The following is a 12756-nucleotide window of genomic DNA, read 5'->3' as shown; positions in this document are numbered from 1 at the left end:
CTAGTAAGGATGGGAAATTAGATGGTAAACAGGGTAGCGGTAGGCAGCGAGAGAAATTATGGGATAGTATTATGTCCTGGTTACAGTGAGGAAGCACGGTAAAAATGCTAGAAAGCACTCAAAATAGACGGGTGGAGGGCCATGATCACCTATGCCAGTTGGCATGGCACCTAAGGAAGGAAGAAACAATCTGGTTGCTTTTTTGACTACTGCTGCACACTGCATGGATATTTTCAGAGAACTATCCACAAAGGTTCCAAGGTCTCTTTCCTTATTAGTTGTAGCTAAATTAGCCCCCATCATATTGTATGTATAGCTGGGGTTATTTTTCCCCCGTGTGCATTACTTTACATTTATCCATATTAAATTTCATTTGCCATTTTGTTGCCCAATCACTCAGTTTTGTGAGATCCTTTTGAAGTTCTTCACAGCCTGCTTTGGTCTTATGTATCTTGAACAGTTTAGTATCATCTGCAAAATTTGCCACCTCATAGTGTACCCATTTCTCCAGATCTTTTATGAATAAGTTGAACAGGATTGGTCTGGGGACTGACCTTTGGGAAACACCATTAGTTATTCCTCTCCATTCTGAAAATTTACCATTTATTTGCACTCTTTGTTTCCTGTCTTTTAGTCATTTCTCAATCTATGAGAGCATCTTCCCTCTTATCCCATGACAACTTAATTTACGTAAAAGCCTCTCGTGATGGACCTTGTCAAAGGCTTTCTGGAAATCTAAGTACACTATATCTACTGGATCCCCCTTGTCCACATGTTTGTTGACCCTTTCAAAGAACTCTAACAGATTAGTAAGACAGGATTTCCCTTTACAGAAACTATATTGACTTTTACTTAACAAATTATGTTCTTCTGTGTGTCTGACAATTTAATTCTTTACTATGGTTTCAACTAATTTGCCCGGTACTGACATTAGACTTACTGGACTGTAATTGAAGGGATTGCCTCTAGAGTCCTTTTTAAATATTGCCATTATGTTAGCTATCTTCCAGTCATTGGGTACAGAAGCTGATTTAAAGGGTCAGCTACAACCCACAGTTAATAGCTCCGCAATTTCACATTTGAGTTCTTCCAGAACTCCTGGGTGAATGCCATCTCGTCCCAATGACTTGCTATTGTTAAGTTTATCAATTAGCTCCAAAACCGCCTCTAGTGACCCCTCAATCTTGAACAATTCCTCAGGATTTGTCACCTACAAAGGATGACTGATGTTTCCAATACTATTACTGGAAAATAATACAGCAGATTCTCCCCAAAATCACAACACTGACTCTTTGGGCACCGAATGATTTTTCAGAGAATTTAAAAGTAGCTTAAATTTAATTTAATTTAGTTTTGCAGTTAAAATTGATTTAAAACTGGGTTATTTAAGAAATTTAACTCCCCATGCAGGACATGTTTTTCTCCAAATGATCTCAGTAAGAAAATAACAGCGTCTTAAAACTTCCCACATACTTACAACTCAATAAATCTTGTGTGTAGGATATATTTGAATATTTGCAAGTTTTATTGTGCTGTTTCTAAAGATTATCAGTGAAAGTGGTTCCTGTAACTCAAAGACTCTCCTTCAACAGGGGCTTGTAACTATTTTCATCAACAATTACACAAAGAACTGTCTTCTTTCAAAATAACTGCTATCTTTATTGTTCTCAACAGCAGCTATTTTCCATGAGACTAAAAGCAATAGATACCCTTAACAAAGGTGCTGTCTATCACAAAGGCTACCCCTTGCCATTGCTCCCAAAAGGAGTCCTCAGCTAAGATTGTGACCTTTGTCAGCCTGAGAAGCATACCATCTTGATGTCACACAGCATATATATGGTATTAGTAGGAGAGACCTCAAAATTGATACAAAAATGATAAATATATAACATTCCTATGATAGGTCTTTACAAACTTGGGTTTTTACTAATTAAGATAGCTATAAGTGTGTATAGTAAGGATGCTTGTATTATAACAATACCTGCATATGTTTTAGTTAGCTGTTTTATAAAGCTTTCAAGGGAGTCAAAGAAATTGGAGAAGTCTTCTGCTTTCTGTCAACCCAGAGACAAATCTTGGGAAGATAGTGCCTCCCTAGTTCCAAGTCCATGTTTATTACCACTAGAAGTGTTTACGTAACCTTTAAAATTAATTCCTCTTTATTTCTGTTTTGCTGTTATTTTCTAAGTATCTTATATTTTAAAAAATGGATGTAAACTTATTTAATTGGTAATTTGTACAGAATAAACAAAGTTAATAGCAAGCACCCACTCGGTCAAAAGATTAAGTAAAATACGGTGTATTTTTAAGACCAGGACACCTGGTCCCTATGTATAAAATAAATGTGGTACAATATATTCCATAACTTAAGAAAACAAATTAGGGGAAATTTTCATGTTTTATGAAAATATCTGATTGTGTGAAATAATGCTTTACCACTAGAATAATATACCTGGGTTGTAAAGTGGGCTTTTTCACCTTCCCAAGAAAAACAAAACGCGCACAAAAAAATTCTACCTATATCTCTGTTGAAATTAATTTCTTTAATAAGTACTCTAAAAATATAATTCAGAAGAGCTTCTAGGAGAAGATATAGCTGGAGATAATTTAAATGTTTTTATTTTTTAAATGTTTAATTGGCAAACATCTTTATAAAATGCATATTTACTAATATATTAGCTAAATGTAAAGCTTCTTGTGTGATTTCCTAAATATTACTGATCTGTAAATGGTAAAATACTTTATCAACCTGAAATCTAAAGACCTTGCTAATCTGCTTACTAACACAATACACCGTTAACATACGCAATATTTACATTAAAGGGAAAATAGCTAACTCCATCATCCAACTCTGGAAGGCAAGAAAAATCCTCTCTCCAAAATTTATGAAGAATCAATAGCTTGGTTAGTAACTATTCTTGCTAAACACTCTTAGAATTATAGAATATTCTTTTGGGAAATAAACACATTTAATAAAAAGAACTAGACAACTTTGATTCAAAACAAGCAGAAAAGTGGTGTGTTTTCCTATGCTCTTATGAAAATGGGAAGAAGCAGCACTGATCCTGAAATTCGCATCCCTTTACTCATGCCATACTACAGGTTGAAGCTCTGGAATGCTCTGCGTCTGGCAACATCACCAGTTCTGCTGCCCTGTAGGTTAAAGACCCTGTGGCTACGTCTACATGTGCAGCCAACATCGAAATAGTCTATTTCGATGAATAACGTCTACACGTCCTCCAGGGCCAGCAACGTCGATGTTCAACTTTGACGTTGCTCAGCCCAACATCGAAATAGGCGCAGCGAGGGAACGTCTACATGTCAAAGTAGCACACATCGAAATAGGGATGCCAGGCACAGCTGCAGACAGGGTCACAGGGCGGACTCAACAGCAAGCCGCTCCCTTAAAGGGCCCCTCCCAGACACAGTTGCACTAAACAACACACGATACACAGAGCTGACAACTGGTTGCAGACCCTGTGCCTGCAGCATAGATCCCCAGCTGCCGCAGAAGCAGCCAGAAGCCCTGGGCTAAGGGCTGCTGCCCACGGTGACCATAGAGCCCCGCAGGGGCTGGAGAGAGAGCATCTCTCAACCCCCCAGCTGATGGCCGCCATGGAGGACCCAGCAATTTCGACGTTGCGGGACGCGGTTCGTCTACACAGTCCCTACTTCGACGTTGAACGTCGAAGTAGGGCGCTATTCCTATCTCCTCATGAGGTTAGCGACTTCGACATCTCGCCGCCTAACGTCGAAGTTAACTTCGAAATAGCGCCCGACGCGTGTAGACGCGATGGGCGCTATTTCGAAGTTGGTGCCGCTACTTCGAAGTAGCGTGCACGTGTAGACGCAGCTTGTGGGTGCTCCAGGGTTGGAGCACTCAGAGGGGAAAAAAATGATGCAAAAAGACCAGGGATGTTCTTGCACAAGAGAAACGGGCCATAAACTGGGAGCAGAGCCCTGGGGTGGGGGCTGGCAGCTGGGGTAGGAGCTTAGCAGCTGAGGCCAGAAGCAGGGGCTAGATACTGGCAGATGGGACAGGGGGCTGGCAGCCAGGAGCCAGGAGCAGAGCCTAGAGACCATGGCTGGGGGCCCAGAGCTAAGCCCAGCATCCAAGAGCACAGGCTGGCAACCAAAAGTTGGTGGCCAAAAGCAGAGCCGGTAGCAGCGTCTGCTGACCAGGAGCTATTGACTGGGAGCAGAGCCTGGAGGCTGGAAATGGCGCCTGGCAGCAAAGGGGCTGGCACTGACCTCTCCTGGTCCAGCAAAGTCCCTGGTTCAGGGCCAGTCAGGTCTTGAGGGTGCCGGAGCAGGGAGGTCCAAACTATAGGTTTCTCAAACACACACAGCATTCATCAACTTGTTCCTGCCCATCTTTAAAAACAGGTTGCTACAAACCAGCTATGAAAGAACAAACACACACACAAAGGGATTCGATTTTAAAACTCTTGTGATGATTATATTGGGATGGGGAACACTTATCAATTGTTTCTCCTGTTGATTACCAAATAATTAGACCACACGTTCTCACTGAGAACACAACAGACAAAAACTGGTAAACAGAGAAATGGTGGGATTTAACTGGATTTAAGATTCTTTGTATTGGTTAATTGGACTGTCTCCAGCCAGCTCCTTAAATGGTTTCTGCTACCTAATGTATTTAACTGTTTTTTATTCAATACGATTTAGTTACTTACCTTGCTCATCTATAAACAGTTTATTAATAATAACCAACAGAGCCATCTGCCACTGAACAAAGTTCTTAAGGTTTGCACACCTATAAACAGTTTTGTTATTGAATGATATACCAAAAATTGGACTCGCAATTCTGGGAATTAAAATATTTCTCTCGATTTACCAAGAGAAAGGGGTCCCACTGGACGTAGTTCACTCAGAGATATGTCTGCTAAAATCTCTCCAGAGAGAGGCATACAGAAGAGAATGTAACAACAGTAACATACAAGTGACATGTACATCAATTGCATGGGTGCAACTATGGGGAATAACATTCTGGTTCTGCCCCCAGTTTTTTGCATGTGGTCAAATCTAAATCTGAACCTATGTGAATGCTCTGGAATGTGAAGGGCTCTGTGTGAATATCTCTCTTTTGCAACCTTCAAAGAATCATCAATCTTCCTGAGGCTTCAAATTCCAGCTATTCCACTGACTCTTCCCCTCTTTTTGTAGGTCTAGCCATTTTTCTTTTTTCTTTAATTTTTTTTATTGACTTCCCCTCTTCCGTTAAGTGCCTACTGGTACCCTTTCTCCTGCCTTGTTTCATCTTTGGACCCAGCTTTGCTTCTACCTTGCCTCACTTCACTTCAGTATCACAGTTCTGCCCTTCAGTTTTGATTCCTGTCTTCTTATTTTGATTCTGACCCTTAACCTTGGCATCTAATCTCCATCTCTGGCCTTCAACTCCTGGTTCCTTATTCTAGCCGTTACTCTTGGTTCTGGCATCTGGCTATCAACTCCTCTTAAAACTGCTACATATGACCATTGCTCTGACCACTAGGCACAACAGTGCACATGCCAGTATCTAACCAACAGCCAGGTTTACAGGTGTGAAGAGGCACTAACCTCAAAGCTGGTGACAGGGCTACTTTGGCCAAGGCACAGAGGAAGGAACAGGAAGACAGGCAAACAGGAAGTGGTGGAAAGTGGATAGGATGCTGCTGGCTGACTCAAAGATTAACTGAAAGCCAGTATCTATTATGATTATGATACTACTTGATCTCCAACGGAATGGGGAACATGGGTGAAAGTCATGCCCACCTAGGCACTCTAGGAGAATACAAAAAGATAACACAATATGCATATAGGACTCAATTATTTTAAACATGCTTCCATATACAGTATAACTTCTAGGCAAAATAGGAATGCAAATGAGAGAAATCAAAAATGCAAATGAGGCACTGATTTACACACCTCATGCTTCATTTGCATAATCTATTTTCAGAAGAGATTCTTTTGAAAGAAAAAAAAGCTGTGTAGACAGGGCTCTTTCCAAAATAAACTTCATCTTTGAAAGAACCCTTCTTTCTGAAACAAAATAAAAAGAAGGGTTCTTTTGAAGATAGGGTTTATTTTCAAAAGAACCCCATCAACACTGCTTTTTTTCTTTCAAAAGAATATCTTCTGGAAAAAGATTATGCAAATGAAGCACGAGGTATGTAAATCAGTGCCTTATTTGCATTTTCCATTTCCATTATTTGCAGTCCTCTTTCAAAGAGGAATGCAAGTGTAGACATAGCCAGTGTCCCTACACAAACCATCAGATACTTGATTTGAATGTGTTAGTAAATATTAACCTTTTATTATTCTTTTTATATTAAACTCATAATTTCTTAACCAAGCAGCCCAGAACTTCTTCTGGGTTAGCTAAAGTTGCTGGCTAAATTCTTATGTAAGAGGGCTTGTTTTGGGTAAATCACTATCTTTGTCCTAGTACACTTCTACTTTTTTATCCACTCTGCTTTATTTCTAAATTTTTGCTGATCCTTTTGCATTGTCAATGGAGTTGATTTTAGCAGTACCTTAGCATGTTACTAAGTAACAGAGTCTGTGTCCCTTTTATACTACATTCTTGACCCTTACATAAATGTCTATATGTCCAGTAGGAAACCACTTCTTACTGATACAGGGCAGGTGTTTCTTCAACTAATAATACAGCCTATCAAATTATTCTATTATCTTATCAGGAATTTATTTCTGTTGTAACTTAGTTATAGATATTTTATAATTGATAAGGCAGTGGATAGTCAAATGGATGTCTTTAGCTTATCAATTGTGTAAGATAAACACCATGAAAAGTAGCCCACAGTCAACAGATCATTTTCTTGGTCTCTTTTCTGTGACTACACATGATATATAAAGAGATGTCTCTTATAACAGATGCATGCTTTAATGGACAAAATGATTCAATTGACCAGGGATGGTCAAAAATGCTCTGTAATAAAGTTAGCAACTGACAAAATAGAAAAGGAACATGTGGTATACAGATGTTTTCCACAATCAATGTATCAGCAAATCATTACAATATAGATTGATGCCTAACCATTAACAGCTACAGGGCACAGAAATTTTCAAAAACAAAAAAAATTATACACATATGTGGACATTAGACCACCAACAAGTGTCTTCTTATAAACAGCATAGGTAGATGGAGGGAAAAGGCTGCTCTACACATTGATCTTCAGCATAAGAGACTGAAAACTCTGATGCAGCCCATTTATCTCCATGTAATGTTCTCTGCTGAGTTATAAACACTCCATAAAGAGAAATACAACCTGAATTTATTACATCTCAGAGGGTGTCTTCATTCCACTTGAGTGGTTTAGAGCCTGTGATATGCATGAAGGATGCCTAGTCCCAGATTCCCAAAGAAACACAACTTCCCCGGATCCCAGATCACATGTGTAGCAAGGAGCGGAGAATATGGGGTTAAGCATACCTGCTGCAATCTTCCTCAATCTCTCTATCATTCAGCCTCATGTTCCTCTTCTGTGTCCCACATTCTCACTCGCGCATTCCTCACACCACCTTTACCCTGAGCCTCCTCTTCCTTACCACCCAGCCTAATTTATTCCTAGACCCATATTCCCCCTCCCTTCACCACATCCCCAAAACTTTCTCTCTCAACTCCTCTATACACTACCCCCTAATACTTTTTCTTCCAGGAAGTAATTTTGTCCTCCACATACTCTGGTTACATTCCCCACGTGACAGGGTATACAAGCCCTGCACTGGAGTAAAGGGTTAAGGCAATATTTTTAGCAGCAGAAGCCCTGTACCCTCAACCCAATGGGCATGCTCCAAATGCTGTTGCAGTACAAAAAAAAAAAAAACCAACATAGCTCAGTCAGGGCTGACCACAGAGAAAGAAAGATGCACCTTACTGAATAAAATTAAGGAACAGCCAGGTACCCTGACCAAATGATACTCGGGGACCCTTCCCTGCAAACAAAGGAGAGCCCTACTGACTCCGGACATTGAACTACATGAGTCCAAGGCAGCGTGCATCAATGTGCTTCATAGCTATCACATCCTCACCCCACTTCCAGGGTGGTAAGGGGTACTTGACCTCTGACACCCCACAAAATAAAATTTCCACCATAATGAATCACGAATTGCAGCAACTTATAGCCATTCAGTCCCAAACTCCTTTTGCCTTAGGTGGGGGCTTGTGATTAACGTATCTTTAGCTATGATAATTGAACTCATCAAATTCAACAAGGTCAGTGATTCATCCAGTCATTATCACCTCTCATTTTAACAGTATAACGCAGCAGCACTAAAGTGTTATGGGTTGGGCCTGTAACTCAGAATCCCCTCTATTAAATTATCCCAGACTTGGACCATAAACACTACTGCACGTAAAGTGCACCAAATATCAAAGAATAGAGCTCTTACAAAAGTTAAGTTTTAAAATATATAAAATGGTGGGAATGAAAACCTTCTGTTTTACTATACTGATATGTGCATTCTAAACCAGTATACTTTCTTAAATTAACATTCTCAGTTTGGGTGTCCACCAGACACTTAGTGGGAGCTATACACAACTTTGGGTAAAAAAAATTTAAAAAAAACCTGAGACTATTTTGACCTTTGATCAATAGTTTGATCTTTAGCTCTGTGCAAACAGAACCCATCTAGAGAGGTTTTGAAAAATGACTACTTAGGGGCAGGCTTACATGTATGAATGAACCCTGACTCAAAGGGCTTCAAAGTCGGCTCACCAACCTTACCCTGCACCTTCCTTGGCCACACCAAATTTCCAAAGGACATAACTCAGCATGTCAATTTTAGAGGTTTTAGAAAGACTAGCCTTTAAACAGAAGTTGTGACAGAACTCTAACTACAAGTGGCATTGCTGAACAACTCTAATAAAGAATGACAGATTAATGTAATACTGAAAATATTATAATATGCATCCATGATATTCCCACACCTGGAATACTGCATCTACTTCTGGCTATTGATTCTCAAAAGATACGCAGCAAAGATAAAAAGGAGTCCAAAGACGAGATACAAAGATGATTAGAAGCATGAGAAGTCCCTTTTGTGAAGAGAAATTGAGAAGACTGTAGCAGTCATTTTAGAGAGGAGACAAATAAGGGAAGAGACACAAAATAATTAATGATATCAGAGAAAGTAATTTGAGTGATCCTAATTACTCTCTCATATAACAAAAACAAAAGGACATTCAATTAAAATGAAAGGCAATGAACAGATAAAAAGCAAACTTTTTTCTCTCTCAATGCATAATTAAACTGTGGGACTCATTCCCACAAGCAAGACTGAAGTCAAGGGTTTACCATGATTAAAAATAAGATTAGACATTGTATATGGATATTGAGAACATCTAGTTAAATTAGATAGAATTAAACCAGGTACGTGTGTTTTATTTTAAATAAAGCAGTTTAAAAATTGACAACAGGAGCTAACCGCAGGTATAAGGAGGAAACTGTCTACTATGGGCAGCTTATTCCATTACTGTCCACTGAATAAGTTCTTGCACCCTTCTCAAGCATCTATTATCTGCCATTGTGAGAAATAACATACTGAACTGGTATACAAGAACCATTGTTGTGATTTGGCATGGCAATTCCTATCTTCCTGTGCGCTGCTTAATGTTGAGATGCCATTCAAAACTTGCCATATTTATGCAAAACAGTACCTGTAATCTACCTACTTCATATTATTCGACCTAACTGTAAGAAATATAGTAAGCAATTTAAACTTAGCTAATGTAGATTGTTATCCACTCGAGTATGATTTCTTAATACATTACAATGTCTAAAACCTCAGACACGCCCGTACAACTGAGAATTCATGCATGGAAACAGAAGTGCCATTTCTGTATACGTCTTCCTGCAAACATTGTAAACAAAACCTTTCAGTATGCAGCAAATATGTTTAATTAAATCAAACTAAAATTTGCACATACAGTATGCCAAAAGCATGCTACTTTATGGAAAGAAAAAAGTAGCTATAGTGATTATTCTGTTATATAGTTCCACCTTCAAGGATATTCTCAAGTGTTTCTCACAGCTAACTTCTTTGGGAACAAAATTATTTAATATTTCAGGAAGTTGATATACTAAAAGTCAGATATCTGTCCCAGGTCCTCAGTCACTAAAGTCAAGTTTGAAAAGCTACCAAGATGGGTTTGATTAGTTTATTGGAAAGTAGAATGTAAGCCCATTAACCATAACCAGTTTGATGGTATCATGGGAAACAGTAATTCTATTGTTAAGATGAATGTTCACTACATATTCAACTGTTCTAACAGTTCTATATAATCTTTTTAAAGTTTGAAAGGCATATAAAACTGTACTCAAGTGAAAACATTCCCTGCTCCACAAGGGTTTCTTCAGAAAATAGATAAAGAATCAGATCATCATAAAGCAAGAACCTCCTGTATGATTGATCATGACACCATAGAAGCCAAAACATACCAGGCAAGTCACTAAAGACTTCTCCTCCACAGATTTTCTAATCTTTAGTACATTCTGAACGAAAGGTGGTTATTAGGCTTTTATCCCAAATTAACACTCCCATACAAACATTCATGGAGACCAAAGAAAATTCACAACCGGAAGCTAGAAACAACTTTTTTCATGATCCAATCCTGTCAACATTTCAAATCAGGACATATTTCATGATAGTAATTACTACATTAATGAGAACTATTCAGAAGCACTACATAGGATTAGGTCCTTCAGTATGAGCTGTGCTCAAAGGAAGAAAAAAGGCTCATAGGAGCTATGCTGAGGATTTTCCACAATGCCGCCTTGCCAGGGGAGCTGATGACAAATTCTTGAGGTGCGTCATTTAGATTAAGAAAAAATTGTCAAAAAAGAATGAAATAACCATAGAAAAAATTGATTGCATTGTACACTACAGTATTACATGAACCACCTATTTTTTTCCTTCTCATTTTCAACATCAAGTAGGACTTTAAGTCTAGAACGATCTATATGGGAAACTCATACCCAGACTTTAAAATCTTCAAAAGTTTGCAAAAAAAACCCTAAATAGAATTTTAAAATCAAAATAAAAACAGAAATATATGTGGCCATTTTGGTCTGGATTTCTAGAATGTATTAAACCATGAATGAAAGAGCCAGCATCCATTTTACTCTCTATGTGCAATGCTATTTAATTTGTACAGCAAATATAAAAGATGTGCCAACTGCTTTCCTGCATCGCAAGCAATTCACAATATATGATATGTTTTTACAAAACTCCTGGCTACTGTAAACTGTTCTGTAAATAAAAAACAGCAAAGGACAACAATAGTTAAAATCCACACACAAAATGAGGCCTACTGGAAGAGAAAGGATTGCTGATTCAGGTTCACACCTCCCCTTTATACACCTTAAAATACTGGCACTTGCCTTCCATTACTACCTAGGTATCCAAAAGCCTGTTAAGATTTGTGTGGTGTATTTAGGAAATAATGGTTTCCAGTACATCTACTCTGCTTCTTCACCCTCCAGTAATGAATCCTTTTTTATTAACTTCAGCACTTCATAAGACTCACCATTTAGCCTCCTACAATTAGATTTATAGAATAAATTTCATATCTGCAAAAGTGTTTGGTATTACAAAATGATCTTAAAAGTTGCAGAAGCTGCTGATACATTTTTCATTTCCATACTCTAATGGCTATATGTTAAATGTGGGCCAAAGATCTACCTGAAGATTAACCTCCTCCTGAGTTTGAATGACTTCGAAATGCACATCAGATTACTACTTCCTAGCCTTTCACACACAGATGGGAACTAAGCAACGGTCGAGACACATCATTTTATACTGGCAAAATGTTGACATACTGACATGCATACAAATTTCAGCACCAAACACCTGAGGAAAGCAGGCACCGAAACAGCTGCGATCCAAAAGTCATTTCTATGGGGATTTCTGGTCTTGCTGTTACACAAGACAAAGTACATTACATCTCTGGGGGAGGGAGGCCGGGAGTAAAGCCACAGTGCCACTGCCATATTCAGATTCTTTCCACTTTTCTGCCTCTGATCACTGGGAGCCAGGAGAATGGGATGGGGAGCGCTCAGAGTATTTTATCCAAGCACGGGACACCACACAGTCCAGTAGCCCAATACAATTTCTACCGGTGCTACTGAGGATCGGGGTCTCGGATACCCGGGGATGCCCTGGCACTCCGCGGCGGGAGGTGGCGGGGGTGACAGGGAGGCGGGGGGGGGACACCACTGAACAGAAAGGATTTTGGCCGGGGCTGGGGAGCGACGGCCCGGGAAGGACGTGAGGGTCTCGGTACCTGATGATGTCGTCCTGGTGCCCCAGGTAGAATTTCTGCCGGTGCTCGCGGGGGCTGTAGACCACGCCGACCCCCGCCACGAAGTAGACGATCTCCTTAGCCGCCGTGTAGTAGAGGTTGTTGCGGCACTGATGGCCCCGGTAGCCATACACCCACTCTAGCCGCAGGTGGCAGTTGGGGGCGCTCCGGTCAGCCATGTCCCCCCGCCCCCCTCCCGCCGGAGCCCCAGAGGAGAGGGGGACAGTTACCCTCCCGGGCTCGGTGTCTCCCTCGCTACTCTCTGGCCGCTGACATGGACGCCCGCCGCTGCCTTTTCGCCGCCTCCTCACAGAGGGCGCCTCCGAACGAGCTGGGCTAGCCGTCTCGCACTAGACATGGCTGCAGTGAGACGCCGCCCGGAACGGTTAGCCCCAGAAACAGCTTCCCCTCAGAACTGGCTCGGGGACTGTACT

The 12756-nt window shown here is 40.2% G+C and overlaps 1 protein-coding gene across 3 annotated transcripts in view; it reads right to left on the bottom strand.

Annotated features, from left to right (window-relative positions):
- The window catches only part of EML5 (EMAP like 5), a 270650-nt gene extending 258149 nt beyond the window's left edge, over positions 1–12501 (bottom strand). For all 3 annotated transcript variants that reach the window (XM_074998770.1, XM_074998769.1, XM_074998768.1), the window contains exon 1: positions 12305–12501. In XM_074998770.1, coding sequence (XP_074854871.1) covers positions 12305–12501 — 197 coding nt within the window. The remainder of the gene's footprint in view (positions 1–12304) is intronic.
- Positions 12502–12756: the final 255 nt, after the last annotated feature.

The sequence above is a fragment of the Carettochelys insculpta genome, chromosome 6 (genome assembly GCF_033958435.1).
Source record: "Carettochelys insculpta isolate YL-2023 chromosome 6, ASM3395843v1, whole genome shotgun sequence".
NCBI lineage: Eukaryota > Metazoa > Chordata > Testudines > Carettochelyidae > Carettochelys > Carettochelys insculpta.
Note: the sequence above shows the minus strand (reverse complement) of the source record. Positions and strands in the feature narration are given on the sequence as shown.